The sequence below is a fragment of the Oryctolagus cuniculus genome, chromosome 12 (assembly GCF_964237555.1).
Source record: "Oryctolagus cuniculus chromosome 12, mOryCun1.1, whole genome shotgun sequence".
Lineage (NCBI taxonomy): Eukaryota > Metazoa > Chordata > Mammalia > Lagomorpha > Leporidae > Oryctolagus > Oryctolagus cuniculus.
In genome coordinates this window covers 28860389-28886396 of record NC_091443.1, presented here as the reverse complement: position 1 = coordinate 28886396, position 26008 = coordinate 28860389, and the positions used below count along the sequence as shown (strand labels likewise).

The 26008-nt window shown below is 37.5% G+C and overlaps 1 protein-coding gene across 1 annotated transcript in view; it reads right to left on the bottom strand.

The window, feature by feature from the left end:
- The window catches only part of MDGA2 (MAM domain containing glycosylphosphatidylinositol anchor 2), an 896755-nt gene that overhangs the window by 269052 nt on the left and 601695 nt on the right, over positions 1–26008 (bottom strand). The window contains exon 6 of the mRNA XM_008269620.4: positions 18540–18809. Coding sequence (XP_008267842.3) covers positions 18540–18809 — 270 coding nt within the window. The remainder of the gene's footprint in view (positions 1–18539; positions 18810–26008) is intronic.

Here is a 26008-nt window from a genome sequence, read left to right as displayed (position 1 = left end):
CCAGAGACAGATCTTTTCATATTCCATCACATTTTTTTTTGGTTTTTCAAAAATGAAGAAGTAATAAAATCTCCCTTTATTATAAGAAGTTTCATATCAAATTTAGGATGGAATGCTGAAACAACCTAACACATTCAATTCTTTTCTATTTCACTTACTTATAAAATTTTTCTGTGTTCCATCATCATTGTTCTTCAAAGACTCAAATACAAAATGAGTGTACAGTGCTACAAATACACAAGTGTTGCAAATATATGGACTCAGGTTTCTTTCTTTTTTACTTTACTGGGGTTTCTTACAGCTGACCAACAACCCTATGGAGAAAATTAAAACAGCCTAAAACATTTTTTTCAATTTCCTTTTTGAAAGTATCAGATTTCATTCAGAAAGCCTGAACATGAGGGGTCAACATCTCAAGTAATGGAAAAAAAAAAACTGCCATACTATAACTACTTTTCTTTCAAGTCAATTGCCGGTTTCAAGCATACAGCAGGAGGCTGAAGATCCAAGCAAAAATCTCCAGTGAGGAGGCTATTACATTCAGCAAAAGAAGTTAGAAACAGAAAGACCAATACCATATGATTTCAATCATGTGGAATACAGAAATGTTGACCTCACAGAATTAGAGAGTAGAACAGTGGTTACTAGAGACTGGGGAGACTTTGGCTGAGAGCTGGGGTGAACTGAGATGGGACAACAGGTATAAAGTTATGGGCAGATAACATTAATTCTGGTGTTCTGCACAACAGGTGACTGCAGTTAACAACAATGTATTTGCATTTCAAAACAGTTGATTATTACACAGTGTATATAACGTTATCAAAAGATCACTGTCCCCCATAAATTTGTAAAATGTTATGTCTCAATTAAAAACAAATGAAGACTTGTAAACAAAGAGTAATCTTCAGTGAATAGCCCAGATCACTCAGTTGGGAGCTCTGAAGAGCTATGTCATAAGAGCAAATCAGAGACAGAGCTTTACCAAGCCATATTTGAATCCACTTATCCCTGTTTGAATGGGGACAATAAATCTGCCAAGCATAACATAAAAAACAGGAATATAGAAAATAAAAGAAGAATATTTCTGAGGAAAGCTACCATTATCTAAGCCAAATTTTCATAAAGAATAAGCTGCATCCCATAAAATAATAAAACAATGAGAAACAGAGTAACAGCAGACCACAGGAGATCAAGACTTGGATTTATCAACAAAAATACTAAAGTAGCATGAATGAAATGCCTAACAAAATAAGATAAAGAGTTGGAAAAAGCTAAAGGAAAAGCTATAAAAGTATACCAGATAATAGGAATCTATAAAAATAAATGAAATATAAATTATGCAAAGGAAAAAATTTGGAACCCAGTAACTGTTTTATAGCAGATTAGAAGCAAAATATATATGATCAGTGAATCAGAATATAGAACAGTAAGAAATATATAGGGGGATGGTGCTGTGGCACAGGGGGTTAAAGTCCCAGCCTGCAGAGCCAGCAACCCACATGGGTGCCAATTTGAGTCCTGGCTGCTCCATTTTCAATCCAGCTCCTTGCTAATGAGCCTGGGAAAGCAGCAGAGGATGGCCCAGGTCCTGCACCCACATGGGAAACCTGGAAGGAGATTTGGCTCCTGGCTTAGGATCAGCTAAGCTTTGGCTGTTGTGGCCATATGGGGAGTGAATCAGTGGATGGAAGACCTCTCTCTGTCTCTACCTCTCTCTGTAATTCTGTCTTCCAAATAAATCAAAAAGAAAGAAACATATAAAGTAAAAGAGATTAGAACAAAGAAGAAAAGTTAGGAAAGAGTATAAAATATGAAACTCAGTGACAGGTCTAACATAAGTGAAAATGGAATCAGTGAAGGAGAAGAAAATACAAATTAAAAAGGAATTGCAGGAAACAGACCAAAGATTTTTCAAAACTTACGTGACTATAATCCATAGAATCAAGAAGCTTAGAAAAATCCAAGCATGGTAAACACATAAAAAGCCACATCTAAGTACATATCAGTAAATTATTTAAATCTCTAAATATAACAAGAAATTCTTAGAATAGCACGCAGGAAAAAAAACTTTCAAAATGGAGGATAAATTAAAAAACATTACATATAAATCAAACCGTAAACCGAAAACATTTAATTATATTTAGTGGGGGGAATAGGGAAAAGATATCTTCTCCATATTCCAGGAAGCAAAAGTTCTTTATGTACCAAGAACCCACAATAAGTTAGGGCAAAGAAAGCAGGCATAAAAGGACAAATAAAAAAAAATAGCTCTAATATTTCAACATGCATATTCAATGTAAGTGGTCTAAATAAACCAATTAAACATAAATGGCACAGTGCATTAAAAATAAATCAACTATATATTCTCTATGCAAAACTAATATCTGGGCTAGTGCTGCACCCAGCATTCCAAATGAGCATTGATTTGAATCCTGGCTGCTCCAATTGCATTCCAGCTCCCTGCTAATAGCCTGAGAAAAGCAGCGATAGTGTTTGGGCCCCTGCTACCCACGTGGGAGACCGGGATGAAGCTCCTGGCACAACCCTGGCCATTGTGGCCATATGGAGATTGAGCCAGCAGATGGAAGATCTTACTCTTTCTGTCTCCTCTCTCTGTAACTCTGACATTCAAATAAATAAATAAATTTAACAAAAAACAAAAAAGTTCATTTCAATTATGAGGCTCCAGGTAGAATAAAAGTAAAAGGGCAAGAATATAACATGAAGACATCAATTAATGGTAAGCAGGAGGGACTCTATCAATGAGATGCACCAGACTTTAAAGCAAAGAAAGCTGCCACATTCATACAATCTCTAAAAAGATGGCAATTCTAAATGTACAAATGCACATAAAAAAGTAGAAAAATATATAACCAAGAACAGATAGGGAAGGAAAAACAGGTCAACAATTAGAGTCAAAGACTTTGACCCTACTCGTCCACAATACAATGACTAGATAGCAAATCAATATGGATACTGAGGAACTGCATCAGCCAACAGAAATAAATCTCCATTTATAGAACATTGTGCCCAACTGCAGCAGAACGCATATTCTTCTCAAGTATCCATGGAGCATATGAAGACATGCTGTATCCTGCTTATAAAACAAACCTCAATAGATCCAAAAGAAATCATACATAGTAAATTCTCCAGTGGGAGTAAAATTAAGCTAGAAATCAATAAAAAAAAAAAAAAAGGTAACGAAAATATTCAAACTCTTAGACATGAGAAATCCCATCAGGGAAATAAAACAAAAAACTGAAAACCACACACATTAAACAGAATTAAAATGAGATAGAATACATCAAAATTCCTGAGACATAGCTGAATAAGTGCTGAGAGGCCAGCATTGTGGCACAGTGGGTTAAGAAGCAGTTTGCAATGCTGGCATCAGCTGCAGTCCCGGCTGCTCCACTTCTGATCAGGCTCCCTGCTAATGTGCCTGGGAAAGCAGTGGAAGGTGGCCCAAGTCGTTGGGCCCCTGCCGCCCATGTGGGAGACCCCGATGGAATTCCAGGTTCTTGGCTTCAGCCTGCTCCAGCCCTGGCCCTTGTAGCCATTTCAGGAGTAAACCAGATGGAAGCTCTCTCTCTCTCTCTTTCCATCTTCCTTCTTTTAGTTCCCTCTGTCCTTCTCTTCCTCTCTTTCTCTGTAACTGACTTTCAAGGAATTAAAAATATTTTTTAAAAGTGCTGAGAGGAAGCCAGCGCCGTGGTTCACTAGGCTAATCCTCCGCCTTGCGGCGCCGGCACACTGGGTTCTAGTCCTGGTCGGGCCGCCGGATTCTGTCCCGGTTGCCCCTCTTCCAGGCCAGCTCTCTGCTGTGGCCAGGGAGTGCAATGGAGGATGGCCCAAGTCCTTGGGCCCTGCACCCCATGGGAGACCAGGATGAATACTTGGCTCCTGCCATCGGATCAGCGCGGTGCGCCGGCCGCAGTGCGCTGGCCGCTGCGGCCATTGGAGGGTGAACCAACGGCAAAGGAAGACCTTTCTCTCTGTCTCTCTCTCACTGTCCACTCTGCCTGTCAAAAAATAAAAAAAATAAAAAAAATAAAAAAAAAGTGCTGAGAGGGAAATTTATAGTACAAAATGCATGTAACACATATGATGAAAAGTCTTCAAGAACCAAAAAAGAAGAGTAAAATAAAACTGATTTACTGAGTTGTAAAGTACAATAAAAGTAACTCAGTAATATTATTAGGGGATACATGCTTGTCTCTCAAACCTCTTCTCATGAAGCTCTATCCCTTTCCCCATGTGATGGTCTTAGGTGGTGGGTCTTTGGGCTGGGAGATAATTAGATTAAGGCATCAGAACAAGAATTAGAGTAGAGTAACACATTAAGGATGAGAACTCTGATCATAATGAAATTAAGCTAGAATTAATAATGAAAATAGAATTAGGAAACCCCTTGTGTTTAGAACTTAAGCAATATAATTCTAAATGACCCATGGGCCAAAGAAAAAAAAATCACAGTGCAAATTAGTAAGCACTTCAAATTGAATGATAATGAAAATATTACATATCAAAACCTTTTGGCAGAGCTGGTGCTATGGCATAGTGGGTAAAACTACTGCTGCAGTGCCTGCATCCCATATGGGTGCTGGTTCGAGTCTAGGATGCTCTACTTATGATCCAGCTCTCTGCTATGGTCTGGGAAAGCAGTAGAAGATGGCCCAATTCCTTGGGCCCCTGCACCTGCATGGGGGACCCAGAAGAAACTCCTGGCTCCTGGCTTTGGATCAGTGCTGCTCTGGCCGTTGCAGCCATTTGGGGAGCAAACCAGCGGATGGAAGACCTCTCTTTCTCTCTCTCTCTCTCTCACTGCCTCTGCCTCTCTGTACCTCTGCCTTTCAAATAAATAATTAAATCTTAAAAAAAAAAAAAAAAAAAAAACACCTTTTGAGGGGCCAGCATTGTGGCTCAGCAGGTTAAGCTTCTGCCTGGAATGCCAGCATCCCATATCAGAGACTAGTCCCAGTCCTGGCTGCTATGCTTCTGATCTAGCTCCCTTCTTATGCACATGGAAAAGCACTGAAATACCTGGGCCCCTGCCACCCACACGGAAGACTTGGGTGATGTTCTTGACTCTTCGCTTCCTGATTTACCCTGGGCTAGCTTTGGCTGTTGTGGCCAAATGGGTAGGGAAGACCTCTTTCTCTGTTTTTGTCTCTGGCTCGCTCTCTCACTCTGCCTTCCAAGTAAATAAAATGAATCTTTAAACAATCATTTTGGATACAGTTAGTAATCTGTATAAAGAACCATCTGTAATCTTTTTTTTAACTTTTAATAAATATAAATTTCCAAAGTACAACTTTTGGATTATAGCAGCTTTTCCCCCCAATAATCTCCCTCCCACCCACAAAAATCCTCAATAAAATTCTGGCCAACAGAATGCAACAACACATCAGAAAGATCATTCACCCAGACCAAGTGGGATTTATCCCTGGTATGCAGGGATGATTCAACGTTCTCAAATCAATCAATGTGATACATCACATTAACAAACTGCAGAAGAAAAACCATATGATCATCTCAATAGATGCAGAGAAAGCATTTGATAAAATACAAAACCCTTTCATGATGAAAACTCTAAGCAGACTGGGTATAGAAGGAACACTCCTCAATACAATCAAAGCAATTTATGAAAAACCCACGGCCAGCATCCTATTGAATGGGGAAAAGTTGGAAGCATTTCCACTGAGATCTGGTACCAGACAGGGATGCCCACTCTCACCACTGCTATTCAACATAGTTCTGGAAGTTTTAGCCAGAGCCATCAGGCAAGAAAAAGAAATTAAAGGGATACAAATTGGGAAGGAAGAACTCAAACTATCCCTCTTTGCAGATGATATGATTCTTTATTTAGGGGATCCAAAGAACTCTACCACCTGTAATCTTAAAAGCCTACATTAGGAAAAAGAGATAAGATTATAATAAGAAATCAATGACTTACAAAATCAGAAAAATAAATGAATTTTTAAATCCAACAATACAGGGCTGGTGCACAGTGGGTAAAGCCACCGCTGGTGACACTGGCCTTCCATAAAGGCACTGGTTAATGTCCCAGCTGTTCCACTTCTGGTCCAGCTCCCTGCTATTCACATGGGAGACCAGGCAGAATCTCCTGAGTCATGGCTTTGGCCAGCCTCTGCCCTGATCATTGAAGCCACGTGGGGAGTAAACCAATGGATGGAAGATCTTTCTCTTTCTTTTTTGCTCCCTCTCTTGGTAACTCTGACTTTGAAATAACTAAAAGAATCTTAAAAAAAAAAATAAATCCAACAATACAAATGGAAGAAAACAATCAGGGTCAGAAATTATTAAAATAGACTTCACATGCACAACTGAGAAAAAGCAAGAAAACTGAGTACAAAACTAGGTTCTTTGAAATAACTAATGAAACTGAAGGACCTCTAGAAAAAAGAATCAAGGAAACCTGAATGAACAATATCACAGTTTCATTACAAATGACAATTTGGAACCTCTCAAACCTGCTCATGGGAGTAGAAAAGGTATCTAGTTTCTTCTGTTGTATCTATTTCCAACCACAAAACTTGGAAATGCAATATGGTCTGATTAGGTACACCACAGAAACTGGGAAATGTTACAAAGTGTTTTTTTTTTTCTTTCAGAGAATTGATTTACCAGCAAACACTGCCTCTCCCCAATGAAGGTAATTGATAAAATTTTAACCACTTTATATCAATACATTTGACAGCTTAAATAACATTCAGATTCTTAGAGGAAAAAAAGATGGAAAAAGAAACAGGTATTGTAATAGTCCTATATTTATTAAAGAAGCTTGATTTATATTTGTAGAAATGAAAACATTTGTAGAAAGCAATGTGTAAGCCCAGATGATTTTTCCTTTAAAACAATTAACGAGAAAATAACAATGATTCTCTATAAGTTAAAAGATAGCCAAAAAGAAGATATGCACCCCAACTTACTGTTAACTTTTCTTATATTGAAATACAATTTACATGTAGTAAAATGCTCATTTCTTTAATATTCAGTTTTGTGAGTATGGAATTTGAAAAGGTAAGTTCTTCTCTAATCAATAACTAATTCTTGGTTGATCATAACAGGTAGATTTTGGCTAAGATGGACTTGAGTAACTTGGGCTAATGATTTTTTAAAAAAACTATATATTTTTGGATTTAATTTTTTTTAACAATATGACATTCACTTTATGCTTATCTAATGTACATAAACATACAGATGATTTCTTTGTTCAGACAATTCTTAGATCTTTGTTGAGTCAAAAGTGTAAAAAGGCCGGCACTGTGGCTCAATAGGCTAATCCTCTGCCTGTGGCACCAGCACACTGGGTTCTAGTCCTGGTCGGGGCGCCGGATTCTGTCCCGGTTGCCCCTCTTCCAGGCCAGCTCTCTGCTGTGGCCCAGGAAGGCAGTGGAGGATGGCCCAAGTGCTTGGGCCCTGCACCCCATGGGAGACCAGGAGAAGCACCTGGCTCCTGCCTTCTGATCAGCGTGGTGTGCCGGCTGCAGCGTGCTGGCCGCAGTGGCCATTGGAGGGTGAACCAATGGCAAAAGGAAGACCTTTCTCTCTCTCTCTCTCTCTCACTGTCCACTCTGCCTGTGAAAAAAAAAAAAGTGTAAAAAAAAAGGAATAAAAGATTTTTTGAGTGCTTAAATTAAGAAATCATATTATGGAAGACAGAAGTCAAGTAGTTTGAAAATTAGATTTGAATGGCTCTATTTAGAAATTCCCAGAGCATTTGGAATGAGCACTGTTGTTGGAAGATTATTGGATGAAATTCAAAGGTAAACAGAGAAACATACGAAACAGAAAATTTGGCAGTTTGTTAATTCAATTAAAAACTGTCTATAAATCTCATGCAACTCAATACTGCAGAAAATTTAGCTCTTAAGCATATTTTAAAATCATAGAGTGAAATGTATAAATAATTTGGTTTTGAAAAAATTCTATTTTTAGATGTGAATTAAACCTATGTTTTCCTTTAAAGGATGATTAACAGTTTTTATACTTCATAAATAAGAAAATGCACTGGGTTTAAAAGGACAGTTAATAGTACCATTCTGAGCAGCATATGAAAGAGATACATATACATCGTTTCTGAAGATGCAAAGTCTCATTTTTCAAAGCCCAGCACGAATGGCACCCTCCTTTGTGGAATTTTCCCCCATCTCCCTAATCAAAATTAATTGTTCCTTCATCTCAGCTTCTAACAACACATTGCCTATGCGTTCCTGTGAAGTTAGTTTCTCCTTCCTTAGGCTGTACAGTGTTTCTCTCCATAACTATGTGAACACCATGGGTTCAGGACGCGTGCATTCCTTTTCTCTCACTGATAGAAACTGACATAGTTCTGGCATGGAGTGGAAAATTTCTAAAAACCTACTAATTAAAAGAATCACTTACAGGTATCTTCCTGGATTAATATATTGAGGTAAGTAACTAATACATAATCTTCAAGAATTGGATTCTGTTTTGAGTGTCCTTTAGTAATTATACATAAACTTCTGTAGATCTATAGAGCTCTGTGTTCTCATTCATTTGTCAACAACAATAGTTTGTAAATAAAGGTAAAGAGTGATGAAGTCCAGAAAGACTTTACTAGATTGTTAAAGTGAATATGTCTCAAAGTTTATCTATTGAAATGTTTTATAGAGAAAAGTAGTCAGAGACCTATTTCTAAATTCATGTGAAAGCTATGAATTTATGTAAAGGCATTTACAACCATATCTCAGATATTCTACCATGTCACTTCTTACCTACAGACTCCTTTTCCCACACAAAGTGAGTTGAGCCAGTGGGTCTGGGAAGTCAGTCTCTGCTACAGTAATGGGGTGAAAATGTTGACTTGGGAGTTAGCATCATTGTTTGGGGACCATTGTACAGCTGGAGGGTATTAAAAAATAAAAACTACAGAGTGCCTGGATTGAAAGCAATCAAAGAATTGGAAAAAAAAAAAAAGCTTGAATAAGAGTCTTCTTTTCTTGCATTAACTTTTAGAGCACTGCTATCGATGGGTCCATCCTCTTTTGGCTACAGTAAATGCTAAGCAGGGAAATTTTTTAGAAAAATAAACATGTATAACTAAACTGTTTATCATTAGATAAAAGTATTTGTAAGATTATCCCACAACCAGGCCAAAATTCTTTTACCTGAAATTGTATTTCACCATAATTCTTCATGTTATTTCAATGAACAAAGATGGGTTTATTTACAAAAGAAAGCTGAACTATCTCTATTCAGAGGAGAACTACCGAATTTGATAATTTTTGTATGGTCCTGATTAATTTTTTGAAGAATAATAATGAAAGCTTTTCAGAGCTACAAAACAATATATTAAAATTCTCTGTGGTGTTTTGGGAAGGTGTAATTAGCACGAATATTAAGTTGGGAAAAGAAAAATAGAGTTGCTAATCTGCATGAGTAATTGGGACACCTGCACACGCCAGACAGTTCTGCTTTGGTGGAATGTGAATTTCAGCTGTTATCACTATAGTTTTAATAAATAAAAGATTATAGCACTTCTGATGACTGTAAATTAAATGTGATAACTCTATGTGTCTGAGAAAAGCAGCACTGACCCTATCATAGGTAATTCACAAATAATTTCCATTCAGAAATGCACTGTAGACAAAATTTGATCAATTCTTTCTGAAAAACTGCCAATTACCTTAACTTTCAGATCAGCAGCATGAAGATTTATTCCTTTCAACATATACTGATCATAGATTTATAACCATATTTTACTTGTTGTATGTTTTGCTTATGTTAAATGCTTTAATCGTGCAGATATTTTGTCTTTAATGATACCATTGATCCCTTCTAACCAGTAGACAGTCTTGAAAACATTTGTACAATAATTTGTAAGGCAGCCTGTGAAAGAGTCATGCCACATTCTTCAAATTACAATATTATTTAGAAAATCATGATAAATACCATATTGGTTAGAATTTAAAGAAAAGTTTGTTCACTTCTATGAGAATAAAAATGTTGATTAACAAAAAATACAGAACTCCCTCCAATGAACAGTGGCTGTACATTTGGGAAGGTAACAGTGTAATTAGGAAAAATATGTGTATATTCAGTATTGATAGGTACCTTTTTTCATAACTATGAAGGGAATTTAATCATGACAGAGAAGGGATCCCAAGTCAGTCTTTGGCAATGAGAGGACAGAGGAAGAAAGAGCTTAGGTCAGTTTAAATATTTAGGAGGCAATTAAAATACTTTTAAAAACTGGCTAACTTTTGAAAACCACCTAGGGGTTTCTAGCTAGTAGACCAAGAACCATACAATGTGTTTTATTTATTTATTTCTAATCAACTGCTCTGTTTCTTATAGAAGGCTTATTTTGGGGAAGTTACTTAACTTCTCTCTCTTCAGTTTTACATTTGTTTAAAATGGAAATATTATTTCTACATGATGTGCTGATATGATTAGACAATTATTTTGTATCATATGCTTCCTAGCATGGTATGTAGTAACTGCTCCATCAATGTGAGCTGTTACTATTATTTAAATAGAAAAGGTACATTCAAAAGTCTACAATGTTCTGCATACAATTTTAGAATTATGAGATTCTTTAAAATAAGCATAAAGGAGATCATTTTGAAATGTTAGCAGTGCTAATATTTGATATATTTCAGTAAAATGAATTCAGAACAAATATGTTTAATATTAAAATTCAGATTTGAAAGATGCAGTTCTTTCGTGTGGATAAACTAGAGTTAGGTAATTCATCACCTCTCAGAAGAGAAGGTTATAATGTTCTTGGAGATTACAGTATATTTCTGTGCAGATGGGAAGTGTAAAATCATGCCCTACTGAATACATATTGACTTCTTTCTAGAAAGGTTAACTCTATTTCAATATTGACTTTTTTTTATTTCTCCATACTAGGAACCTGGGATCACAGTCATCGAAAATATGCTGAAACATTTCTAAAATTAAAAAACAAACACATTTATAGTGTCACCTTGCAGGTGTCATGGGTTCAAGAGAGGGGTTGATAAAACAGAGAAGGGGAAAAATGAAGGCCTAGATTAGCAGTCAGGCAATGTGGGAGCATGACGTAAAGAGTGCAGTTATGGAGTACAGTACCATGGTGGCATGAAAACCATCTGAAAATTGTTTGACATTTCTCCCACCAGTGAGTAGAACTTTTTCACCCTTCCTGGAAGCAGGCCAGACTTGCTACTGCTTGGAAGTTCAAACGCAATAATGATGTTGAAGGACTTTAGAGGTGAGGTTCTCAGAGCCCATGCAGTTCTTAAGATATTCCACCTGGGAGCCTTCGACAGATGAAGCTGCCATGCAGAGCGCTGCTATCAACAAATGGAGTGAAATGGTGCGGTAGGGTCAGGTAGAGAGAGAGAGGAAAAGAGAACGAGAGCGAGCACAGGAGCTAGACCGGCCTGAGGAGCCCTGCTGTTTTGTGTTTTTCAATCCACTTAGCAGATTTTCTTTTCAACTGAGAAAGACTTGAAGATGATTTCAACTCCAGTCACTTCTGACTATAATGTCTGAAAGCCCCTGGCTTTTTCAATTGAGTCGTTTAAATCTCATATGTGTGAGCAAAACAAAAGACTGTTATTCCTATTAGCTACTGTTGGATGGTGGTGCTAAACAATAGGGAATAATCAAAAAATGTGGCCTTTTAAGTGAGCTACTCATATCACACAAGGGATATAACAAGACTTAACATGCAAATAAAAATCCCAATTTGCTAACCAGAATTTAATATATACTTTAGATAGCAAAGGGGGATGTCCAGCATAAGTTAGTGAATTTACAAAAGATAATGACTCTACATATACTTATCAAGCATCTAATGTTCATGGGGTAATAACCTAGGCTCCAAGGACACCTAATTGAATAAGGTGACACATAAATTCATTATTCCGAAAATCTCAACAGACAATAAACAAGGAAATATGTACAAAAGAATTCCAAGTGGCTTTGTGATAAGAAGAACCAATAAATCATGGGAATTAGAGGTGGAGAGGGTGTTATTTGAGAATTAACATTTTAGGCAGAAATAACAGCAATGCCTAAGTTCTGAGTTGTGAAGAACAAGGATCATGTGGCTAAAGCAGGGTGAGTAAGGAGAAGAGGCTTATGGGATCATGATGAAAAATTTCTTTCTAAAGATTTAAAAAATATTATTTGAAAGGCAAAGTTCCAGAGAGAGAAAGACAGACAGTGATAAAAGGCTCTTCCCTCCCCTGGTTCACTCTGCAAGGGTCCCCAACAGATGGGGTTGGTCCTGGCCAAAGCCAAGAGCCTGGAATTCCATCTGCATCTGCCCTGTGGACGACAGGGGACCAAGCATTTGTGTCTTCTGCTGCTGCTTTCCAGACCTATTAACATGGAGCTGGATCAGAAGTAGAGCAGCTGGAACTCAAAATGCCATGTGATACGGGATGCCAGCATGGCACGGCAGGCGGTGGCTTAACCTAATACACCACAACACCAGCTCTGATGATGCGGACTTCTAATGCCATTCTGCGTGGCACAGAATCTATGGGGGAATTTGATCAGGAAAATGAGATGACTTTAATTATGTTGGCTTTAGCATGAATGTAGCAAAGATGGTTAGGTGTGGAAAAAAGTCCATGTCTTTTTATTCCCCAGTGCTTAGAAAAAAATGTATTTCCTTGTCTTAGTCAGTGTAGTCCTTTTCCCAAGTTCTAGCAACAGAATATAACTGGAACTAACGGGGCGTCTGCCCATAACAGTGTCGCCTGTCTGTTGATTCAAGCTCCTTCCTGCTTCCAGCCGACAGGGATGGAGGCAACATTGAAAACCAGCTCAGTAACCACAGATTGAAGATGGCAAAGACATGACCAGCTTAAATACCAGAATGAATACAAAATGCACACATGTGCCCTCATGCACACCAGAGACATACAAAACGCCATCATCAACTCGGAAACACGCTATCCTCTCTCACGAATAAGATCTGAAGTTCTTCTTCTTGTAGTAATAACAGGCACAGGTCTATTTACCAGTGCTGCCTGGACTGCCTTACCTTATACAGTGTCTGAACACTGGAAAGAGAGGCTGAAGTGGGAAGACTGTCAACTAAAAGGCTATGCTAATCAACCCAGAGAAAGGCATTGATGGTCTGGGCAAGGATGGTAACACTGACCTGAAAGAATATGATTAGATTCAGGGATGTTTTGAGATAGAACAAGGAGGACTTACTGAAGTACCTTAATTTAAAAAATACCAGGGGAGCTGGCGCTGTGGCATGCGGTGAAGATGCTGCCTGCAGTGCTGGCATCTCATATGAGCGCTGGTTCAAGTCCTGGCTGGTCCTCTTCCTATCCAACTCTGCTAATGGCCTGGGAAAGCAGTGGAAGATGGCCCAAGTGCTTGGGCCCCTGTCGTCCACAGGGCAGATGCAGATGGAATTCCAAGCTCTTGGCTTTGGCTAGGACCAACCCAGGAGAGACCTGGAAGAAGCTCCCAGCTCTTGGCTTCAGATCAGCCCAGCTCCAACCATTGCAGCCATTGGGGAGTGAACCAGTGGATGGAAGACCTCTTTCTCTCTCTGCCTCTACCTCTCTGTAACTCTGCCTTTCAAATAAGTAATCTTTAAAAAAAATTAATACATAAATACCAGACAGAAATTTTTAAATTTCTCCCTATCTTTCTTTATATTTTTGTGAAAAATAGATGGTAAAATAGATTTTCCTGGCCCTGTTTTGTCCAAGAATGTAACCCAAACAATTCTCTTCTATTTAAATTTATTTTATTTATTTAAAAGGCACAGTTAAAGAGAGGAGGGAGGGAGAGAGAGAAAGATCTCTCATCCACTGGTTCACTCTCCAAATGGCTGCAACAGTGGGGGCTGGGCCAGGCCAAAGCCAGGAGCCAAGAGCTTCTTCCAGGTTCCCCATGAGGGGTCAGAGGCCCAAGCACTTGTGTCATCATCTGCTGCTTCCCCAGGTGAATCATCAGGAAGCTGGATCAGAAGTGGAGCAGCTGGGACTCGAACTGGTGCCCATATAGGATGCAGGTGCTGCTGGTGGCGGCTTACCCAGCTATGCCAGTGTCAGCCCCAACCCAAAGAATTCCAGAGTGCAAAACAGACCTGCAGAACTTTCACAGGAAACGGAAGAGTGTCAGACTTTATAGACAATGAAGGGCCAAAGAGAAGTCAGAGACCAAATTTGATTTGAAGGATATTTTTTTGAGAAACCTCTTAGGTGCAACTACTCCAAAATCCAAGATATGGAAAATAGAACCTGTATATTTAATGTCAACCCAACTGAGTAGCTTTCCATGGGACCCACTAGAATTCTGAAAGGTTTCCCTGAAATGGTTCTAACTCATATTTGAAGAAACCTAAATGAGGGTAGCAACAGGATAGAGGAAGTCACGTGAAACTTGTGTGTGCTCATGGAGTTCATGTCAGCATCGCATTTCAACAGTCAGATCTGAGTCTCACAGGAAAGCAGCACAGGCTCGTCTTAGGCTGTATGACATGTGAGGAGACACACACACACATACACACAGGGAGGGAGGGAGGGAGAGAGAGACGCCTCAGGGCAGAGGGGTAGGTGTACAGTAGATGATGAGAAACATGGCATATGCAGGGATTCTCGGGAGACTTCTGTCTCTGGAGGCTTCCTGCACCACCTAAGTGTGTGTATTTCTTAGGTGGAGGAACCTAAGTGTCCACTAATGGATCACATAAGGAAAAATGCTTCCTATAGAGAGGATGTCTGTACAGCACCCCAAGCCATGGTGGTCAGAACCTGTCAGGCTTGCGGTGGGGTAGCTAGAGAGGAGGGTGGAGAATGGGCAGATGAAGGGAAAGGAACCAAGCACCTCCCTCTCCTTTTCCCTCTGCAGGTGTCCTATCTAATGTGGACCTAAACTGAGGAGGGACTGAAATTTTGCATTTAATCAGATTTAGAGATAGTGAATATTTTGGATTATGCATCAAAAACACTGACCTAATGTGTCTGTGATCTGTATGTGCTGTGTGATATTCAAAGAGGCCACGGGATCCCAAGTAAGAGTAATATCTTGCCATGCACACTCAACACAATATTTTAATTAATGACAGAAGAGGAAGGTAGGCATTTATAGTGAATCACAACAGCAGAAAGCTTTAAACAAGAATGACATGCCATCTAACTGCAGCCCCAAAAGCAGAGAGTTCAGGAAAGCAAACGTGGGACTGGGAAATCAACTGATGCTTTTGAAGTCACATGAAGAGTTTGAGTATACTTTGAGAGTTTCATTTCTGTCTGCATCCTACACTCCTGCACTGTACATGGACATTATCAAATAGGAAGAGGAACTGTCTGAACAACAAAAAAAATCCTTTTGCTTGCTCAGAAACCTGATCTATAGATCCTGATTTAATTACAGGAAAGAATGAGAGAAAATAAACCTAGAGTTCTATTTCGACTGTATCAATGATACAGTTAATCTAAGACACTGCAGAGGTCTACAAATTCAGAAGACTGGAAAACAATTTCTTTGATATAATAAAAAGAAAACTATTTCCCTTAACTGAATTTCTTGGCCTCTGTGGACATAAATCAGAAAACTCATATAACTGCAGTAGTTTTTTCTCCCCACAGCTTAACTAGGACCCCTTTCGAAGGCTAGTTCCCTATTTAGTGAGATTGTATATAAATTTGATGTTATGGATGCCACTGTGGAGAATTCCCACTTGTGATATGATACAATTATGCAGATTCACACTTCAGAGAAATTAAAGACATAAAAAGAAATTATAGATCAGAGAAATGAATTTTTAGGGTTTTATTTATTTTAGAGCATTTGTGTCAAAGTGTGAAACTTTCCTTTGTAAGGACACAGATGAAAACTGATAGGTGGGGTAGAAAGGAACAAATCATCTTTGAGCATCTTCTAGCTGTGCTCTGAGTTCGTTTTTCAGAAAGGATACCTGAGCAATAGAAACATTTAATGTCTGACATTTTATCAGTTGTGCATGAATTCAGTGTTGCAAATGATCCTGTTTTGCAAAACTAGATTCAGTCCATCATTTTTTCCTAGTGTGCTCCTCTCCTTGATAAAATAATGAAACAAAAAGTTCTACATTGCAGCTATACTGCAGAAGGATAGGTACTTCAATACTTCAATTAATTTCACAATCATTTTGAGTGTATTAATCAGTTTTTCATAATTATAATGAAATACCTAAGGTAAGTAATTTTTTAAAAAGCAAAATTTATTTAGCCCATTGTTTTAGAAGTTCAAGTCCAAGATCGGCTTCTGATAGGGTGGCAGATGGCAAATGCAAAGCATGCATACAGAGGGAGGATCACATACTGAGCCAGGAAGCAGTGAAAACAGGTAGGCCCACCTCAGGCTTCCATACCCAATCTCTGTTGTGATCTACCTGCCAAGAATATGGCCCTGGTAACCTTATGACCTCCTTCTAGGCCCACCTCCTAAACATCAGAACTGGATTAAATTTGCACTCTCTTCCTACCATTAATTTAGCACACTAGGATTAAAAGTCCTGCCTGGGTTCAGGAATAAAAGCATATTCGATCATAGCACCAAGATTTGATATATTATTTCATGGCTATTTGGAAAAGCAAGTACTTAGAAAACCAAACGAAAAAGAAATAGACACTGGAGGCCATACAGTTTTGGATTCCTTTTTACTTTTAATGTGGGGTAGAAGAAAAGAATCCAGTTACTCAGTGAGACAACGCTTAAAATGACTCTCAGTCCATCAATTTAAAACAAGAAGATTAGATTCTTCCATTAATGAATCCTATCTTTGAATTTATTTCCATATAAAATTCTTTTTGCATTTCTATCTTCCTTGCAGATTGCAAAATCCTTTGAGGGAAGGGATCTTTACGGTTAACCTGAGCATGACTTACATTTGGCGAGTCCTGAGCATATGGTACTTGTCCAGTAGGGGTTTGTTAATTGAAAGGCAGATGAAATTTCACTGGTCTGAAATATTTATTTTTTTCATTTCACATTTCCTAAATTAGAAGATATCTGACATTCTTACCCTCTTACAGCTGCTACGATTTAAGCACAGCAGTGGTCACCTGACTTGGAAGAAAATTTCCCAGACAATGCTTCTCTGTAAGCCTGAGTTGCAAATGCTCTTAATGACTTACAGAAAAATATTCTGTAGAAAACCACGCTCATTAAAGTCTTTGAAATGAAAATATTCAGAAGCTGAATTCTGACTATGAAGTGTTTAGATAAATCAGATCAATTTATCTGGTTTCATTTTACTTTTTATATATGCTAACAGGTGGTTTGAAGCAAACTCAAGTATAAACAAATTTCAAAAGGCTCAATAACATTCCATCTTATAAGAAAATATTGGGACAGCATGTTTTATTTTTTATAATAGATAAAATAATGATGCAACTGGCAGTTGATATTGCATTGCCTACAATCTTGTAGCACACAGTACATTATCCAGAGTACTTTGATTCACATTGCAATACCTTGCAGCATTTTGAATCAAATCTATTTTATCAAACAGCATATTTCTAATAATTGGAATGATAACTAATAACTGTGCTCACCAAGACTACAACAATCTATACTCACACAATCACAGTTGCTTCTCTTGATACATTCTATTATGTTTTTGTTTCCATCCCAATCCACCATCATGAATAATTTCCAGTTGCATGTTCTAGTGCATACAGATGTCTATTTAACTTCAGAGGCATCATTGGCCACACCGTACCTGCAGCTCAAGTCCATGTCAGTGATGTGAGATGAGAAACCAGAGGGTCTCTGCCCATCCTCCTTGAACCCTCTTCTCCTCCTTCAAAGTGGATGGACAACATCTCCTCTTCATTGTTGACTTAGGGACTCATGCCCTACTTTCATTCCTCACATACATTTTGTTTTTTCTTCCTTGAACATCCCCAGGTCTTCCTCAAGTTTTGGTCTGTCAAACCTTTACTCCAGTACTAGTCTACTAGCACAAATGTCATCAACAACCCTAACAACCTTAGCCAAAAGTCATTAGAAATTCATGTCCAAAAATGCTACACTTATTGCTTATGCTTTTCAAATACCATATGACCATCAATATATTTCATTTTCACTCCCTGTCAATGGAATCTTTCAGTGCAATCCAATGTTTTACAGGTCCTTGTCTGATTTTACAATCGGAAGCCCTGATTTTAACAGGGCTTCAATAAATGCTTCATAAACATTACACTGATGAATTCACCCAGTTCCTAAACTAATATACAATGTATGTTACAATGCCTTATGTTCTAAGTTGCATTTTTTTTTAGTAGGAGCATATTATAAAATATATCCGATGATATCACTAACAATATGTATATGTTGTAAAAACTATTCAATGCAAATATAAGGTACTGTAGTTAAGATTTAGAAATTTGAGGCTCCATTAATAATTAGATACTATCTTATCATTCAAATGATTTTTTCTATAAGTATGCAATACTTGAGGAAATCGTATTATATAAAAAAGTTCATGATTTGCCTGGTTAACACAGGACTTAGAAATGTTCTCTTGGCAAACTTACCTCTCACAATGATGTTGGTGGACTTTTTTGCAGGGTTCCCCACGTTGTTATTGGCAATGCAGCTGTAAGTACCAGCATCATCTGAGGTGATGGCAGGTATGGTCAAAGTCCCTCCATTCAAAACAATCTTTTCAGGCAGGGTCCCAAAGGACCTAACCCAGGTGAGAGAAGGTGCAGGCTCTCCTCCTGTTGTAACACACACTAATGTTATGGCCTCTCCAGGATTTACAACTATAGGATCATCCACCAAGAGTTTAATTGACGGAGATGCTAAAAAACATAAACAAAAGAACATGCACCTATTTAGATATACTACAACTGACATTCAGCAGCTTGCTTTATATGCATTCCTGTAAGCAAATGAAATATGCTCTTTTTGCTACAATCTCATGTATTACACCAATTTAAACAATATTTAATTATTTGTATTTTATTCAAATGGTACAAATAGATGGAACTCTTAAGAGTTTTACACCTGACAAGGGGGATTAAAAATTATTATTATTGCTCTGTCTGAAATTAGAATAAGAGGGAGTGAAGTAAAACAAAGCACCTCTCACTGGCTTAATGATGACAGCCACCTTTTGTGTCTGTCAATCCCAACACAGAAACTATAGCTGTTTAGTCACTGTGTTTTCACAGCAAAGACAGTCACTTTTTTAGTCTTTGATCATTTGAGGAGAAATAATCATTTTTTGCAACCTTCAAATAACTAAGAGATGAAGGCCTAAGTCAGAATAGCCTTTTATCATACAGTAGACTTGATTTTTGTTCTTGAAAGAATAACAAAATTATTTAATTTAAATAAATGGTCATACTTCATCTCTAACCACTTTCATTGCAAAGTTTAGGTACCAATTCTCATAATAATTTCTTTAAAACTTAGATGGAAACAAACATGAGAGCTGAAACACAGACCACAAACCATGTCTGCCATTACTTTAATTGTTGGATTATAAAAATCCCCATTCAAAATAAATTACTTATAATATTTCAGGTTAAACACACACCCATTCAATAAAGATTTTTGTGTTACAGCGTTTCATCAGACATTTAAAACAAACTGCACAACAGCTACATGCGTATATGGCACTTTTTTCCCTTTGTATGCTTCAGTGTGAGCCTAAATAATGCATTTGTAAATAAAAATGGGACAAATGCACTTAACTGAAATCTGAGTTCACACGTTCAGAAATATCTTACATCGATGTTGGAACTGTATTGTATGAATTCAGTGTACATTAGAAATGTTTAAACTGCTCTATTGCACTGCTTGACTTTTTTAGATATTAACCTCAGCTTAGAATTGGTGAGTGCTCTCCCCAGAATAAAAGTTAGACTCCTTTTGGTTCTGTCCTGTTATTTAAAAAAAATTCAGAAGAGAACAAGAGGGAAAAAATGGTATTGTGGTTTTGTGGACAAGACATGGGGTTCTTTTATAACTTTTTAAATCATTACTGCTGCATGCTGGCTCTTCTAACATCATTTAAAAGCATTTGGGAAATTAAAACTGTCATAGGATTAGCCTTTCTGAAGTATTCAGTTGAATTATAAAGATTTATGGTTAAAACCTGCTGGGAAGTACATGTAGTGGAAATAATATGCTAAAGTCAACACAGTATGGTATAAGAGTATCTCAAAGAGTTATTTAATACTGTTGTACTGATAGAAAATATTGCTAAATAAGTACTCTGAAAAGAGATAATATTCTTAATTATTAATATATCATTATGAAGAGGTAAAGGAAATCCCATTTTAAAGTAAAGACCATAATTTTACAAAAGTATTTCATTAAAATACAATTACAGAGATTTCAACATTTATAGCATATTTAAAAAGCTTGATTGGTTTATACCAAATTTTAGCCAAATTAAAATGCCTAAGGCCTAAAAGTCCAGTAATTGCATATATTTGGACTATAGAATACATCAGAGCCACATTAAGGAATATTTTTCCCTGTCATTGATTGGTATAAGGATGAGTTGCTTTTTATTAAGCATTATTTAAAAAAAAATTCAAGAGAATCTTAAGCAAAAGCAAAAGCACATTATTAAAATATGTTTTCCAAAAAGAGAGTTAAAACCACAGAATGCTTTTCAAGTTAATTTTATTGAGTATGCCATGTATTTTCTGTGATTGTTCATGAAATTAAAAATAGCCTAAGTAGAACACAAAATGGTTAACAATTTCAACTCTTTAAGAATATTCAGATATATATTTTTAGAATCAAAATGTTTTAGCTTTAAACCTTCAAAATGTAAACCACTGTCATCTTTTGTTACAATATCCCATTTTGATTCCAAAAATATCAGCTTTTTACAACTACAAAGATTTCTGTAAGAACCACAGAGATGCAGGGATTCAGAAAGTTTAAGTACAAATCATGTCTTGGAGAAAAAACAAACATAGCAAAGAACTAAGACTATTTTTGTCTGTTATTAAAATACTTTAAAGATTCATAGTGGTGGATTGTGTGCTAAGTTGTGGGTATATCAGTGCAACATTAAAGATTCTGAACTAGTTACCTCTTCCTTACAGGCTTTCAATTTTTCCTTTCGTGTAACACTATATGTTATTAACTAGACTACCAACATGGCTCTTCAGTCAGAAGTAGTCTGTTAGGATTGTATCAAAAGCTGGAAGTGATAGTTAACTGGTAAAAGCACGGCTTCCATATACAGAACCATTGGTTCAAATCCTGACTCTGCCATTTAACAACTTAGTGTGCCTGACAGGTACTTTTACTTCTGAACCCACTCTTTGAGAGGATTCATCTTGTGTAACATCCTTATGATAGTATCTAGTACAAAACATGCACTGAAAACAAAGTTTGCTTTTGTCACTGTTTTTATTTCTACTGTGATAGCCTGGCACACAGTGGGTGATTAAAAAATACCAGTAAGACAAATCAATTAATAGAAAAATGAATAAATGAATGACTATATAAAATATGTAATCATTGTCAAACATAGTTGTTCTGATTGCCTATTATAGAAATTTTAAATCATTTTGACTTTCTGAGGTCCCGTATATCACAGAAACACATTTAAATGGCATTACCTTTTAAAGAAATATAATGCTAATTTCTCAGTGTCCTAAAGCTTCCAACCATCCAGACTGTATGCATTCTAAGCTTACTTTTCTTCCCTTAAATGGCCAAATAATTTATCAAAAAAATAAGGCTCATTTCACTAAACTATATACATAACCCAGTTAGTGTTCAGTACATGTCTACAACCTATATTGAATAAGTTATTCCACTGCCATCTGAGGGTACTTCAACAAGTTCACAGAAAAAAATGGAATTAAAACATAAGCTCAAAAAAAAAAAAAAAACCATAAGCTCATTTTGGTTCAACAATTTTGAAACCCATGCTTATTGTTTTTATAATATGTATTTTCTATGAACTTTATCTTATGTAAAGAGTTTTGAAAAACATGTTAAGTCCATGGAAGTCATAATATGTCTTAGTACATGAGGAAAATGCTCTGATCTATAACACTTACAGAATCTAGGTGCCCATTCATTTCTCACAGCAGAATGCGAAAGAGGTTATCACCATAGCTCATTTTTAAGTAATAAAGAATTTAAACATGAAGACTAGAACTGGAATAATAGAAACACTTAATGGGTCAATTTGTCATTTTATTTGAGACGTTCATCAAATCAAAGAAAAAGGTAAAATATATAAACCAAAAATCCTTCAATGAAAATGCAACATTTATTTAACAAACTCATATTTTTAAACATGTTTTATCATTATTGGCAGACAAAGTTCTAATTACATAGAATTATTTCAAGTACACCACCAGTTATAAACTTCCTGTATGTACACAGTGATTATAAATGACTGTGGTGCCAGCCAGACTGTGAGACTGGTAATTAGCCAGCACTTAATGATGGAAGGCACAACCATCATGATAGCTGTCACGGAGACTTGACTCCGCTCTACAAGATACGCATACAAACACTCTGGCATGCTGGCTGTGCTCTGTGGTGGAAAAGTCTGAGGGAAGACAGGCAGAGTGGATAGATTCTTGATGGGATGGATGGATGCATGACAGATGATGGAGAGACAGATGTGAATCACTGGTCCTGGGAGAGATGAGATGAGATGAGATGAGACAGAATGGCAAGACAGGAAGAGAAAGAACTGAAGGAGAGGGAGAGGAAGGCAAGGGACAAGACTGTAGTTTCCATTTTTAAAACTGTTAAACATTAATAACTGGAATGTAGCAAGTATGTCTTGCAAAATATCTGCTAGAAAGGGATTCCTTCCCATTCTCTTTGAAAATCCTCTCCTCCGGGAAATGCAAGAAAAGTTTTCTTAAGCTGGGCAACAGGTACTTCAGAAGAACTAATAGAAAAGCAAGTAGGCCCCACCAAAATTCCAACTTAGTATGTTCCAGCACAAAGGGGATCTTCAAAAGATTCACACCTCATGTTCCAGGCTGTGGTCCAACAGGGCATGCCCTAGGATTTAAACAAAAATGGAACTCCAAACTGAGATCAAATATCTGAAATGATCGCAGAATAGGGGGATGTAGAAAAATAGAGTTGAATCACAAAATGATGAATAAAGATTGTTTTTTCAAACCTGAATGTGTAGACTGGGATTCATGATAACTACAAATTTTAGTGATTCAGATCCTCATAAGGTCCTCTGGACATGTGATGCAAAGATTTAGCTTGGGTTATTAAGAATACACTCTGTAGGAAGAGAATATTATTTTAGCAGAATTCAATGGCTTCTTGGGAGTTTTATTTTGTTTTTTTAATAACACCTAACATAATAGTTAAGCATGAAGATCAACACCTGAGGATAAAAACGTGAATGCAGGATGCAATACTAATCATCTATGTACCCTTTAGGCTTTGGCCATCGATGGATCTTGGGCTTTTAATTTTGAACAGGGAGTCTAGCTTTCTACTCATACTTTGATGAAATTTGTAAAAACTACAGTAGAAGCTACTTCAGAAATCTGCTAGTCACCTTATGTTTTGGATATTCTAAGCTGTGATGCTTTGAAAAGAAGCGATTTAAATCTTAGAAAGTAACCAAATTCTTAGAAAAATCACAAAGAGGTAACAGAACAGAATGAACGTGAATAAAAATGTTCATCTCCGACAGTAATGCCTCCAAAGGGGGGTCCTGACACAGCTGTTCATTTGGGTAGGAATCATGGGAAGCATATTGAATGGGCAGAGCAGGGAGACAGGAAAAGGAGAAAAGCCACTAATTAGTAGGTTGTGCCTGTGGGAGACTGGTTCCCTGCTGCTGGGAACCCTCTGAGAGACTGCATTGAAGTCAGCTCAGAAGACTCCTTGGAAAAGCCCAGGAAACTGGCTGGGAGGTCCCACCACCAACTCACATCCCTTGTTAACTGAGGATTTTTCTGTGGGCCTTACATTCCTAACGTGATTATCCAGAAACTTCAGCAAAGCAAGTTCTCAGGTAGAAAGAGAGCAGAGATGGAATCTGCCCAAAGAAACAGCAGGAACCTTCAGGACAAGTCAGGAGGGAAAGCAGGGCACTACCAATGTCTCATGTAAATTCAGCGATGGGTTATCCTCTACGTGGACAGAATGCGAAAACAGTGAAGACAGGAAGAGTGAGGAAGGGATGGGTCTCAGTGGAAGCCTTTACCAAACAGGAATCAGGCACAAAGGAAATGAATGAGAACACAGCATGAATTCAAGTGGGAAGAGGTAAAAATATGCAATTAACTTTAATTTTTTTTTTTTTTTTTTTTGGACAGGCAGAGTTAGACAGTGAGAGAGAGAGACAGAAAGGTCTTCCTTTTTCCATTGGTTCACCCCACAAGTGGCTGCTACAGCCAGCACATTGCGGCTGGCGCACTGCACCTATCTGAAGCCAGGAGCTAGGTGCTTCCTCCTGGTCTCCCATGGGGTGCAGGACCCAAGGACCTGGGCCATCCTCCACTGCCTTCCCGGGCCACAGCAGAGAGCTGGACTGGAAGAGGGGCAACTGGGACAGAATCCGGAGCCCCGATCGGGACTAGAACCCGGGGTGCCAGCACCACAGGTAGAGGATTAGCGCCAGCCAAAATTAACTTTTTGTTTCTGTGAGCCTGTATTTGCTTAAACGGTAGAACATACACAGATGCTAAGCCACGTGCAGCCTTGTGGAGATATATCCAAGCTATTCTTTTAGATTCAAAGAATAGAAAAAAGTTCTCTCAAAATAACTAGTCCTTTCACTGAGAAAATATCATCACTATATTTTCATATATTTTATTAAAATCCATTTTCAACATGCATTTCACTGAAATAAAAGTATACATACCAGTGAATATTTCACAAAATAAAAATGAGATATGTTAGTAGTTGATTTGAAAACACAAAATAATCTACCCATTTAGTTGGTTTATTATTCAAATATTTTATTCACATATTGATTGATTCTCAAGAAACTCTAGAGTGGTATCATACTGGGGAATTCTTCTTCAAATGATGCCTTGGGTACAGTAATATTTGAAAGAGTATTCACAAATAGTTTTCAGTGCAATAATCAACCATTACTACATATATTCAAGCCAATAAGCATTTTTTTCATAATTTTAATAATTACAGGACAGGTATTTCCAAAAATGATTAAGAAGGCAGAGTAAGTGCATCTCTTCATGGAAAACTGCATAAAAGTCTCCAAGAAGAGACTTTTCTCATTTGACCTTGAGTTCCTAACCAGGAATTCTCCAGGTTGGTTTTGTCTGGCTGGCACATTATCTGTTGTTGCTATCAACAGTGAAGGAGTGTCTTCAGGCATTGTTTTCCCTAGTATAACACACTCCAGTAATCAGTAAGAACTTACAGAATACCATGGATCTGGCATTGTGACAGGCATTTGCAAAATATCATGAACAAAACACCCACAGAATCCCTGCACTGAGGAGCTTAGGACCAGATAGGCAGGGAGTCAGCCAACTCCTCGCGAGCCCCCTCATCTCTAGAATGTATCCCATTTATATCACGTACACTGGTTTATGTCATCAGAGCACTGTGAGTAAACAGAGTTGCCAAAAGATATATTCACCAGTGCAATGAGACTTTACAAAACACACCAGCAGACACATTTGCATCTGATCATTGAACAAGATGAAGTTTGTACAACTTAAATAAAAAAAATTTAAAAAGGAACCTGCATTCTCGAAGAGCTATAGTGAATGAAGAGAATAAGATTGTCACAGTCAATAAGCTAGCTCAGAATTTGTGAGCTAACATCTAATAACCTGAAAAGTCTTAATAAACACTGAAAATGCATGAAGAACAGAACCTTTGGCACTACATCTTGTAGTGCTAAGGTTTACCACCTCCCTCCCTTGATCAACAATCCCTTAATGTTCTTTCCATCAGATGAGGTTTTGGAAAACTTGTTTTTATTCAATTTTACAAGAAACTGACCATTGATTGCTGCTGTAAGAAACACAGATGTTCATCTCGCATGAAG